The following is a 12414-nucleotide window of genomic DNA, read 5'->3' on the forward strand; positions in this document are numbered from 1 at the left end:
CCATGACTGTGACCAGTGCAAGGGACAAAGCCCCATGTCACTGCCAAGGGAGGGGTGGCAGAGTGAAATCGATCAGTTCTTGGAAATAATTTTATTTTTAAACATATTTTTAACTTTTGTTTTACTTTTTAGACATTTTTTTATATTAATTATCAGTCATATCTGTTTGATGAAGTGGTAAAATGTAGGGATGTCCCGATCCGATCACGTGATCGGAAATCGGCCCCGATTTCGTAATTTAGGACTCGATCGGAATCGGCTGTCACATGCCGATCAGCGGCCCGATATTTTGTTTTCATCCTACTGAAAAAGTGTTATATTTTAAGAATGCAACTTTATAAAATTCTTCCGGTTTGAATGACCAAAGACGACCATTTAAGAGTGGTCACGTGACCACAGACGTACACGTCACGACGTTTTACTGTCGTAAAATGCATCGGAATACGGCAATAACAGTTCGAAGGGGTAACATGTGCAAAAAAGATGTCGGCTGTATGGACTTTTTTCACCATTGACGAAAATGATACCGCAATTGCAAACTGCAACACGTGCAAGATGAAAGTTTCGAGGGGGGGTAAGGAAAAGGCTGCTTTTAACACGACAAATCTGATCCGACATCTAAAAAACAAACATCCGCAACGTTACACGGAGTTCGCTAAGTCATCACAGCCACCCAGAACAACACAGCCCACGCTACTTCAGACACTCAAGAAAAAAGAGAAAATGCCGCGCGATGGTGAGAAGGCTCAAGCCATAATATCCAAGATTTCCCAGATGATTGCGATAAGTGACCAACCATTCGCCTTCGTAGACAACCCGGGGCTCATCATGTTACTGGACTTCTTGGAGCCCCGTTTTGAGATGCCGTCTCGTCACTATTTCACGGAGAAAGCTCTGCCAGCGCTGCAAAAGAAAGTTAAGGACAAACTTCTGGGCTTGCTAAAGGACGTGCCTTTTATTTCGTTCACCACAGACATTTGGAGTTCGTCTGTTGCTCCAATGTCGCTGTTAAGCCTCACCGCTCAGTGGGTGGATTCTGCTTTTGTTTTGCGCCATGCGACCCTGCACGCACAGGAGTTTCGAGGATCCCACACAGCTGAACGAATCAAAGAGGCTGTGGAGAAAATGCTCACGAACTGGGGCATTGACAAACAACGAGTCCACGTCATTTTGCGGGACAATGCAGCAAACATGAAAAGAGCCATGAGTGAGATGGGAGTACGGAGTGCAGGTTGTGTCGCGCACTTATGTCAACTTTGCGTGCACGAAGGTGTACTTGCTCAACGTAGCGTCACAGACACCCTGGCCATTGCGAGGAAGATAGTGGGACACTTTAAACATTCCCCTCTGGCATACTCACGGCTTGAAGACATCCAGACAGAGTTAAACATGGATATTAAGCGCCTGCAACAAGATGTCCAGGTAAGATTAATGTCTGCAACAGATTTGACTCTTTTTGTCGTTATTGTTTAAATATGTCATGCTGTTTACACAAAACTTGTGTTTATTACATCTTGTGCAGACTAGATGGAACAGTAGCCTCTACATGCTACAGAGCCTAATGGAACAAAAATGGCCTCTCAGCGTTTATTCCACTGAACGCACACTACCAGCTGTTCTGACAGCTTACCAGTGGGATCTGATGAAGAAAGTTGCAGATGTGCTCTCCTCCTTTGAGGAGCTCACAAGGGAGGTGAGCAGAGAGGACGCAACTGTAGCGGATGTGATCCCTGCCATAACAGGTAATCGTATTTCTATTATATTGTTTAAAACAAACGGTCACACCATAATTAATTAATTTTTTTGTCCTCAGACGTATTTTAACTGGTGATGAGGAAGATGACCAGGGAATTAAAAGCATGAAGAAAACCCTCTTGGAAGCAGTGGAGAAGCGCTTTGCCAGCATTGAAACTGAGCCCCTCTTCTACATTGCCACTTTACTTGATCCCAGATACAAAGATTGGTAAGTACAGTGACATATGGTAGACTATAAAAATGTTCATGCACAGTAAAGTTTTGATTAATGACTGGGTTTTTTAAGTGCATATAGTCAAAGCAATTATAAGGCTGTAACATGTGGCATGTCCTAAAACATTTATATATTTGTATTTTAATTTTTTAGCTTCCTCACAAATCAGCTAACCTGACCCTGGCAAAGGAACATCTCATCCAGGAGCTGGTGAACAAAGAGGAAAAAGCCAGGGCTGTTGTTTCAGAGGCAGCTGCCGGCCCTGACACCAAAGCACCACGGCTTGAGGTATGCAGCACCTTGGACAGTGCATTTCAGGAGATCTTGCAAGAAAGACAATCTGTGTCCCGGTCCGTGAGTAGTACGTCAGCTGAAGTACAGGTTTGCACCCACCTCTCTGAGCAAACCATCCCTAAAAGAGATGACTCACTTCGCTATTGGAAAGAACGTGTTCTTCAGTTCCCCTCCATGGCTGCACTTGCAGCCCAGTATCTCTCTGCCCCTTGCAGCTCTGTACAGAGTGAAAGGCTCTTCAGTTCTGTTTCCAATGTTCTTGATGAGAATCGGAACAGGCTCAAATCAGAAAATGTTGAAATGTTGGTTTTCATTAAACAAAACATAAACTTTATCCTTTAAGCCAAAAAGGGCTTTGCTTTATGACACTGTTGCACTTTTTGCTAATTTGTTTACATGCCGAATGGGCAATTTAAGTTCTGCTGCTTTAATTTAATTTTAATTTATGTTACATGTTTTATCTATTTTCAGTATTTTCACTAGTAAATGGTGAACAGTTTTTGTTGAGTGTTCAAGCTACCTCTAAGAGAAATACACTGCTTTAATGTTAAATAACAAAATAAAGGTGTATAAAATTAAACTGAACAACATGCATCTTTTATTTTACATCTGTTCACTTTTTAAAAACGTGTTATAAAAAAATCGGATCGGGACTCGGTATCGGCAGATCTCTAAATCTAGTGACTCGGAATCGGATCGGGGCCAAAAAAACCTGATCGGGACATCCCTAGTAAAATGTCAAGTTTCATTAGATATCATGAACAATCAAAGTTTAAAACAGCTGAAAACTCTGATGACCCAGTGCAGCATTTAAACGCATCACTCACGGATGAATCTTGGGTGAAAACAGTCTCAGCACAGATTCTTCGTTTATTGAAGTTTTGCGTGTGAATTACAAGTGACTTGTTTGTAACTTTTAAATATTTGCATGTGTGATTGGTTTGAAGCTATTGTAATTTTAATTTGTGCATGTGTAAATAGTATTTTTACATTTTTTTTAAGCTATACACAGAATGTATTATATGACTTACAAATCAAGAATTACGCACGCAAGCACAAATCCAAAGTAATGCACAAATCCTAAACTTTGCATGCAAAAATCAAGAATATGCACACACAAATCGAAGTATTTTCTCTCCATACTAGCATATAACCGACGAATAAACGATAATCTGTTTCAATAGCACACAAACTGTTGAAAAATACCGTTGGCTACCAGTAATACATACAGCCAAGATGCGCAATGCCTCAAGTACTTCAAGTTTTATAAAGCAGATAACCTATCCAGGATGAAGTGAAAATGAGACACGGCTGCTCTGAGGAAATATTTTATGGTTTAACCGTAACCCTATTCATAATCTTAACAAGAACCCTTCCTCCGCGTCAGCGTTGGTCCTAAATAGTATATGCAAATTATAACTTTATTTAAAAAAATAAAAAATAATAGTGAGTAAATTACTGTCACGCTTTGTTATTTAAAAGAAAAAAAAAGAAAAACACACAAAACTCTCCTTTGTGCCAACATTTCCGAATCCGTGTCTATGAACTAAATGCAATCAATTTTTAAATCGTAGTTTTTCCAACGACTTTACTAATGCTAATGATTCATGGGAGTTACTAAACTAAATAATGGCTAGGTCACCAATAATGGCAAAGGCTAACTAGCCACAGTGTAGCTGCAGCAAATACACTTTCTAAATCGACATCATAACTTCAAAACAAAACAAAACAAAAAAAGTTAATTTCCCTTTGAAAATAAATATTCTTTACGTCAAATAATTATTTATTGAATGTAGCATGTACACTTTAAAAGAACGAGATTGTTCTTACTAGCAAAGCATCGAAAACCTCATGAAAATTGCATAAACGGATAAGATTATGTTAAAAAAAATGCTCTAAAAATTTACACTTGTGTTTGAGAATATTGACTTACCTGTGGCCTTTGGTCATGTTTGCTCATTGATGGCTCGCAAAGGAATTTTTCCGGTGGTGGCAGGTCCAATGGCAGAAAAGTAGCCTGTGCAATGTCACCGTTACCACCGCGCACTAAACACTAACCGAGCGGAAACATCGAATACACCCCTTTCACACAAAGTGTGCTTTTTCATAAATGCCACATTTACATTTTTATAATACGATTAATATCAACCTCCATTGTAATAAAATACTTAATGGTTTAATATTATTTATGTTTTTTGTCTTTACATATTTTAAAAAATATAATTAATTTCAAAATAGATCTGTGGGTGAAATATGTCTAACAATTTTTGTGGAAGCCTTTCACAGGTGGTGATGCCTCAATAGGCAAACCATACTGGGAAAATAAGTAAATAACATAACATTTAAAGAAAAAAGTGATATGAAAGACACCACCACCACCACCACCACCAAAAACAAAAACAAAAAAATCTCAAATAAATGAAGTGAAAAATCTTAAAAACTTATTTGAAAATATTTGAAATTCAAATTCTAAGTATAAGTAAAACAGTCTTGTCATTTGCTAAAATTTGTTTTTTTTGTGTGTAAATTATGTTTTGTATTTGAAGCAAAAAACAGCCAATTTATGTCCCTGTGAAACAATTTCTGATATTTCATGAGAAAATTTCTACAATTCGTTAGAAGAAAACAATTTTTTGTTAATAGTAGTCCAATTTATGAATAAGTTATATACAAGAAGTAAGTTGTACAGATCGCAAAGTGGGTGAAAATTTTGTCCCAGCCACATTAACTTAAATAATGCTAAAATTCAAAATGTATAATTTTTGTTATGTCTATTTATAAAAAAAAGTATAGTATTTCAGATGTACTTTACTCAAAAAGTATACAGTAAAAATGCTTCAGATTTTCAGGAGTAGTACTCCATGAAGTACTAAGGAGGTCTGTAAATGAATGGTGAAGTACTAAATTGAAACTGAGGAATTAGTTCCACCCAAAGTCAGCCAAATTATTAAAAAGTTACACTTTTCATAGTATTTCAGATGTACTTTTCTCAAAAGGTATACAGTAAAAATGCTTCAGTTTTCAGGAGTAGTACTCATTGAAGTACTAAGGAGGTCTGTCGAGGAATGGCGAACTACTAAATTAAAACTGAGGAGTTAGTCTTACCAAAAATCAGTCCAATGATAAAAAAGTTACACGTTTCATATTATTTCAGGTGCACTTTTCTCATAAAGTATACAGTGAAAATGCTTCATATTTTCAGGGGTAGTACTCATTGAAGTACTAAGGAGGTCTGTAAAGGAATGGTGAAGTACTAAACTGAAACTGAGGATTTAGTCCCACCCAAAGTCAGTCAATTGAATAAAAAAAAATTACACTTTTCATAGTATTTCAGATGTACTTTTCTCAAAAGGTATACAGTAAAAATGCTTCATATTTTCAGGAGTAATACTCCATGAAGTACTAAGGAGGTCTGTAAAGGAATGGTGAAGTACTAAATTGAAAATGAGGAATTAGTCCCACCCAAAATCAGCCAAATGAATAAAAAGTTACACTTTTCATAGTATTTAAGATGTACTTTATTCAAAAAGTATACAGTAAAAATGCTTCATATTTTCAGGAGTAGTACTCCATGAAGTACTAAGGAGGTCTGTAAAGGAATGGTAAAGTACTAAATTTAAACTGAGGAATTAGTCCCACCCAAAGTCAGCCAATTGAATAAAAAATTATACTTTTCATAGTATTTCAGATGTACTTTTCTGAAAAAGTATACAGTAAAAATGCTTGATATTTTTAGTAGTACACATTGAAGTACTAAGGAGGTCTGTAAAGGAATGGTGAAGTACTAAATTGAAACTGAGGAATTAGTTCCACCCAAAGTCAGCCAAATGATTAAAAAGTTACACTTTTCATAGTATTTCAGACGTACTTTACTCAAAAATGTACAGTAAAATGCTTCATACTCTCAGTAGTAGTACTCACTGAAGTACTAAGGAGGTCTGTAAAGGAATGGTGAAGTATTAAATTGAAACTGAGGAATTAGTTCCACCCAAAGTCAGCCAAATGATTAAAACGTTACACTTTTCATAGTATTTCAGATGTACTTTTCTCAAAAAGTATACAGTAAAAATGCTTCAGATTTTTAGTACTAGTACTCATTGAAGTACTAAGGAGGTCTGAACAGGAATGGTGAAGTACTAAATTGAAACTGAGGAGTTAGACCCACCAAAAACCAGCCAAATGATTAAAACGTTACACTTTTCATAGTATTTCAGATGTAGTTTTCTCAAAAAGTATACAGTAAAAATGCTTCATACTATCAGTAGTAGTACCCTATGAAGTACTAAGGAGGTCTGAACAGGAATGGTAAAGTACTAAACTGAAACTGAGGAGTTAGTCCCACCCAAAGTCAGCCAAATGATTAAAAAGTTACACTTTTCATAGTTTTTCAGATCTACTTTATTCAAAAAGTATACAGTAAAAATGCTTCATAAATTTCTATTAAGGACTAAGTAGGTCTGTGACGGATTTATAATTAAATATATTGATGATTGGGATTAATTCACAGCCAAAATTAACCAATTTTATTTCACTAATAAATAATATTTTTACATTGATTAAAAAAACCTAATGCACAGTTTTTTTTCTAATAAATATCACATGCATAAAAAGTAATGTGATTGCATTTTTGAAGAGTAAAAATATCATGCTTTCTAAAGAGTCTCCAGGATTTTCCAGCGAGCACGGACATGCTACCGTAAGTCTTGTATGAAACTCGCAGAAAAAATCCAATGAGGGCTGATTTGGAAAAACGAACAGCGGCTCACTTGAACGCAGTCGTGCATGCTGTTCTCCACTGTCATCAGCACCGGAGCTTCTGGAGATGTAAAACTGTCCGGACCAAGCTGGTGAGTGTGTTCGCCACAAGGTTTCACCCGGCTCGGGACGCTGATGTGTTGGCATTACATCTTAAGGACAAGCTTGGGCGTGAGGTGATCTGTTAATGGGTTGGCTCAGCAAACTCTCGATTCAGCTCTTTTAAAGTTTCTGCTGAGTGTAATGAAGTGAGCGAAATGTACGCGCCGCAGATCTGGCCAGAGGGGTCTTTGGTCAGGCGGTATTATGAGCCGCGAAAGATCGCCGTGGTTGGACTGAGTACCTCACATGCAGGGGACAGTGTTGCTGTCTGAGGTCCTTAACACGCTAAATGACAGGACGAGTTGCATCATACAACTGCCGTGGCCTGCGCTTTGGTCATAGTGCAGCGGAAGAAGCTCGCTGCAGAGTTATAGATAAACTTATGGAAAGTTGTGACATTTTGTGTCTTCAAGAGACATTCCTTTCTAAACAGGACTTGGAACATTTGAATTCCTTGAACTCTGACTTTTATGGCACTGGGAATCTACCACTGACCTCAGCACATCTATGGTTAGGGGGAGGATACCAGGGGGTGTGGCTATTATGTGGAGGAAACATCTTGATCTCAAGGTTAAAGTTATCAGACTTTGTGAAGACTGGTGTATTGCAATACACTTCACTCACAACGAGAAAGAATTCATTCTGATGAATATATACACCCCATATGAATGTGCTCAGAACGAGGATGATTTTTTAAGTAAGCTTGGTTTTATTGATGCTTTTATACAAGATAGTCCCACTACTAGTGTGTATGTGGTTGGGGATATGAATGCTGATGTTACAGACAACAGGTCTCTTTTTGCCAATTATTTGTGTGAGTTTTGTTTACATAATAATCTTATATTTTTAAGCAAGACACTTTTACCTCCTGATAGTTTTACTTATGTAAGTGAGGCCTGGCATACAACATCATGGCTGGATCACTGTGTAAGCACTGCTGATGCACATAACTCACTGAGTATGATGAGCATTTTATATGGTGAAACTACAGCTGATCATATCCCTTTCACTATGGCAATCAATTGTGAGCATTTACCTGCTCTATCAAGTAACATCCCTGTGAAAATGAATAAATTAGATTGGGAATCTATTACAGAAAAGGAAATATTGAGCTATTATGGCCAAACAGATACATTCTTGAGCAACATTTTTCTTCCTAAAGATGCAATCTTGTGCTGTAGTGCTAATTGTAGCAATGCCTCACACAGTAAGGAACTTAGTGTCATGTACAATGACATAATTAACTCTTTGCATGAGGCCAGTAAGCCTCTCTACTTCACTAAACGGAAGAAGAAGAAAATAAGACCAGGATGGAATGATCATGTAGCTGAATATTTTGCTGAAGCCAGAGATGCCTTTCATTCATGGGTTGAAGCAGGAAAACCTAGACAGGGGCAGGTATCTGAACACAAAAAGATGACAAATGCACGTTGTAAGTATGCTCTACGCTTTATCTGTAAGAACGAGGAGAGCATAAGGGTGGATTCAATGACCAAAAAACTCTTGAAAAACAACTTAACTGACTTTTGGAAAGAGGTGAAAATGTTTAACTCCTGTAAGACATCTCTACCAGGCACAATCGAAGGCGTCTCAGGTGCAGACATCATCCTAGAGCTCTGGAGACAGCATTACTCCACCTTATTCAATTGTGTCAAAAATGATGCGTTTGAAATGGAGGAAAGAGTGTGTGAGGGAAACATTGGAGTAACCTCACACCAAGTGTCTGATGCCATCAAAATGTTCATTGATAACAAATCCTGTGGCCCAGATCACATCACCAGTGAGCATCTAAAGTATGCCAGCCCAAGGATTTCCCCGCTTCTTGCCATTTGTTTTACTGGTTTTTGGATTCATGGGGTTTTACCTGACTCCATGATGTCTGTAATGATGGTGCCCATTGTTGAAAACAAGACAGGCAGGCTTGACAGTCTTGACAACTACAGACCCATAGCATTAGCCAGTGTCCTCTCTAAGGTTTTAGAAAGAATTTCATTACAAACAATTAATGATTTGATTTTATCTGCTGATAATCAGTTTGGTTTTAAAGCTCAGCATGGAACAGACACCTGCATTTTTACATTGAAAAAAATTGTTAATAAGTACAGACAAGATAATTCTTCTGTACTTATGTGTTTCATTGATGCTTCTAAAGCCTTCGACAGAGTTAATCACACCAAACATTTAAAAAAAATAAAAATAGGGGCTTACCACAGTATATTATAAGACTACTAGCCTTCTGGTATGCCCATCAGAAAATGATGGTTAGGTGGGGATCAAGTGTCTCTTCTCCGTTTGGTGTAACCAATGGAGTAAGACAAGGAGGTATTTTATCCCCACTTCTTTTTAACCTATAGGTGGATGATCTGTTGAAGGATCTAAATGCATGTGAAACCGGTTGTGGTTTTAAAGTAAATCATCTAATGTACGCAGATGACTTGGTTGTTTTTAGCCCCAGCAGCTCTGGTTTGCAACAACTTTTAAATGTCTGTTCTGTATTTGGTTTTAATAATGATATTTTATATAATTCGAGTAAAAGTGCTGTGATAATTTGTCGTACAAAGGAAGACGTAACACTGAATTTCCCTGCTTTCAAACTCTCCGATTCTGAGCTTGATGTCTGTCATAAAGTAAAATATCTTGGACATGTCATTAATGATAAATTTACAGATGATGATGACATCCACAGACAACGTGTATTTTATATGCTCAGGCAAACATGCTTGAACGCAGGTTTTATTCATGTTCAGACAATCTTAAAATTCTTCTGTTTAAAACCTACTGCACACCACTGTATACTGCCCACCTGTGGACAAACTACAGAGCATCCAGCATGAGGAGGCTGCAGGTTGCCTATACTGATGCCCTAGACTTTTGTTAAAACAGCCACGGTGGTGCAGCGCAAGCAGTTTGTTTGTTGGTGCAAAGCTTAAAGCTTTGTTGAGACATTTTATTTATGGTTTTATCGTTTACCGTCTTAACACATCAAATAACCAAATCATTTTAACTCTCACCGATGTGTAACACAGCACTTTTAAATACCAGTCCTCAATCTGGAGGTTTTGGTACTGTCACCTCTTTTAAACCTTTTAGGTTTTTAAATGTTTAGTCTGCAATTGTTTTTTAGTTTTTTCCTTTATTTTTGTGAGTTTACAATACTTGGTAATTTTATGTCATTGTTTTTATTGGCTATTACCTTTTTCATAATGTCTCTTTTTATTTATTTTATATTTACATTTTTTATTATATATATATTTGTATATATATATGCACATTTATTTTATTGCTTTTAAGTATTTAATCTGTTGTGTCTTTGTGACAAATGGACCCTGAGTCTGTAATAAAAGTATCTTCTTCATTAAAGTGCTCCTTTAATTTTTGTGAGCAGTATATATATATATATATATGTATAAGCATAAATACTTATTATTTAAGTTTTGAGAATTAAGAGCAATAAATACTTATTGCAATATACTCCAGGCAGTAACATATTTTTTGTGGTGGTGTCGTGTGGGAGGGGGGTAAAATCCCTTTTTGCCAGGCCTGCAATCAATTCATAGAGCTCTGCTGGTCATGCAGCAGCGTGAGGTCCCTCCACAGCAGGGGGCGCCAAACTACGGCCTATGGGCCAGATCTGGCCCAGCTCCACATTTGGCCCAGCCACAAACACTATCAGAGACCCATGATTTAATTTTTTAATCTGGCTACATGATCAAAACCCACATAGAACGTGACTTTTTATTGCACCTTTCTGCAGTCTGTGCCTCTATATGATCCCCCAAATCCCTGTTAAATAACAGAGACAGCGGATATAGAGACCATCATGAGACTGTTGCAGAGTACGTGGGCGCGCTGCAGAGCTTGGGATCATGTGTGAGTTCAGTGGAAATACGGACGAGATAATAAGAGATCAGGTTATTGAACATTCAAGTTGCCAGAAAATACGAGAAAAGCTTGTTGTACAAACAGAGAGAATCTTTACTCTGGACACGGTTCTGAAAAAAGCATGTCAGGTGGAAGCGGGAATTGTGTATGCGCACACCCTTTTATCACTGCCGGAGGGAACGGTGCACGTGATTAAATCCAAGCCAAACAAACTTTCAAACCCTAACAGAGAAATTTCGACCTGAAGGAGTCATCATCCAAACATGAAAAGTGTTGCTTCAGATGTGACTCCTCAGCTCACCTGGCAGATTCTCCAGACTGCCCTGCTAGAAAGTAACCTGCTGAAACTGCAACAAACCAGGACACTTTGCAAATGTTTGCGAATCCAAATCAACAGAAAAGTGCTGATGTTACAAGATAGACCAATAAATAACAAGATTACATGTCCAGTTACCATAAGTGCAAAAACATCCACCTGCAATGTAGATTTGGTTGTAGATACTGGTTCTGCTGTGTCTATACTTCCTGAAAATGTCTACAGACAACACTTCAGTCAGATAACTCTGGTCAAACCACCTTCAAGCTCGGTGACCTTCACTAAATCCAAAATTCTAGTGTTAGGATGCTTGCCAACCGAGGTGCAGCATGGAAAAGTTGTTTCCAACTTCGCTATGTTGTACGTGGTGAAAACAGGCACAGCTCTGCTTGGACTGGATTCATTTTGGACTTTGAAGCTTTCCATTGGAAGTAACAACACTGACGTGGAGACGGCGTTACAGCCTGCTCTTACTCAGCCTGCCGTTCCTCAGCCTTGTTCCAGGCTGATGTCCTTGGTGCTGAAAAATCTCCATGGGGTTCAGAATTATTTGGATAAAGTCATAATCTACGGAAAGGATCAGCATGAGCATGACTGTAATCTGCAAGCAGTTCTAACTGCACAGAAGAATGCGAGTCTTCAGCTTCAACCAGAAAAGCCTGCAGTTTCTGGGACATGTGATTTCTGCACAAGGTCTACTGCCTAACGAGGAGCACCTCAAAACCATCATGGATGCCAGAGCACCCAATGATGTCACTACTCTTCCCTCATTCCTCTGGCTCACTGCATGGTATGAGAGGTTTGTGGAACATTTTGGGACTGTGGTGGAACCAGTGAGGGCAGTTCTGCGGGGTGCTACATTCAAGTGGACTTCAGCGGCGCAAGGCAGTTTTTAAAAGATCAAGAGCCTGATTGTAAACATCTCAGCACTATCTGTCTTGAATGCTAATTTATCAACAATTCTGTGCACAGATGCGTCAGACTATAGCTTGGGAACCATTTTAACACAAATTCACCCGGATAATGATGATGATGACCACCTAGAGAAACTGAATTCATGCATCAGAGACATTAAGACCAGGATGAGAATTAATTA

General features: G+C 38.2%; 1 protein-coding gene across 1 annotated transcript in view; it reads left to right on the top strand.

Moving 5' to 3' along the window:
* The first annotated feature begins 367 nt into the window (after positions 1-367).
* LOC118598722 (zinc finger BED domain-containing protein 4-like) overlaps positions 368-12414 on the top strand; it is a 14854-nt gene continuing 2807 nt past the window's right edge. The window contains exons 1-3 of the mRNA XM_036211751.1: positions 368-1422; positions 1523-1693; positions 2123-2257. Of these exons, the coding sequence (XP_036067644.1) occupies positions 484-1422; positions 1523-1693; positions 2123-2257 (1245 nt within the window). The 5' untranslated portion in view covers positions 368-483. The remainder of the gene's footprint in view (positions 1423-1522; positions 1694-2122; positions 2258-12414) is intronic.

The sequence above is a fragment of the Oryzias melastigma genome, linkage group LG4, assembly GCF_002922805.2.
Source record: "Oryzias melastigma strain HK-1 linkage group LG4, ASM292280v2, whole genome shotgun sequence".
Taxonomy (NCBI): Eukaryota; Metazoa; Chordata; class Actinopteri; order Beloniformes; family Adrianichthyidae; genus Oryzias; species Oryzias melastigma.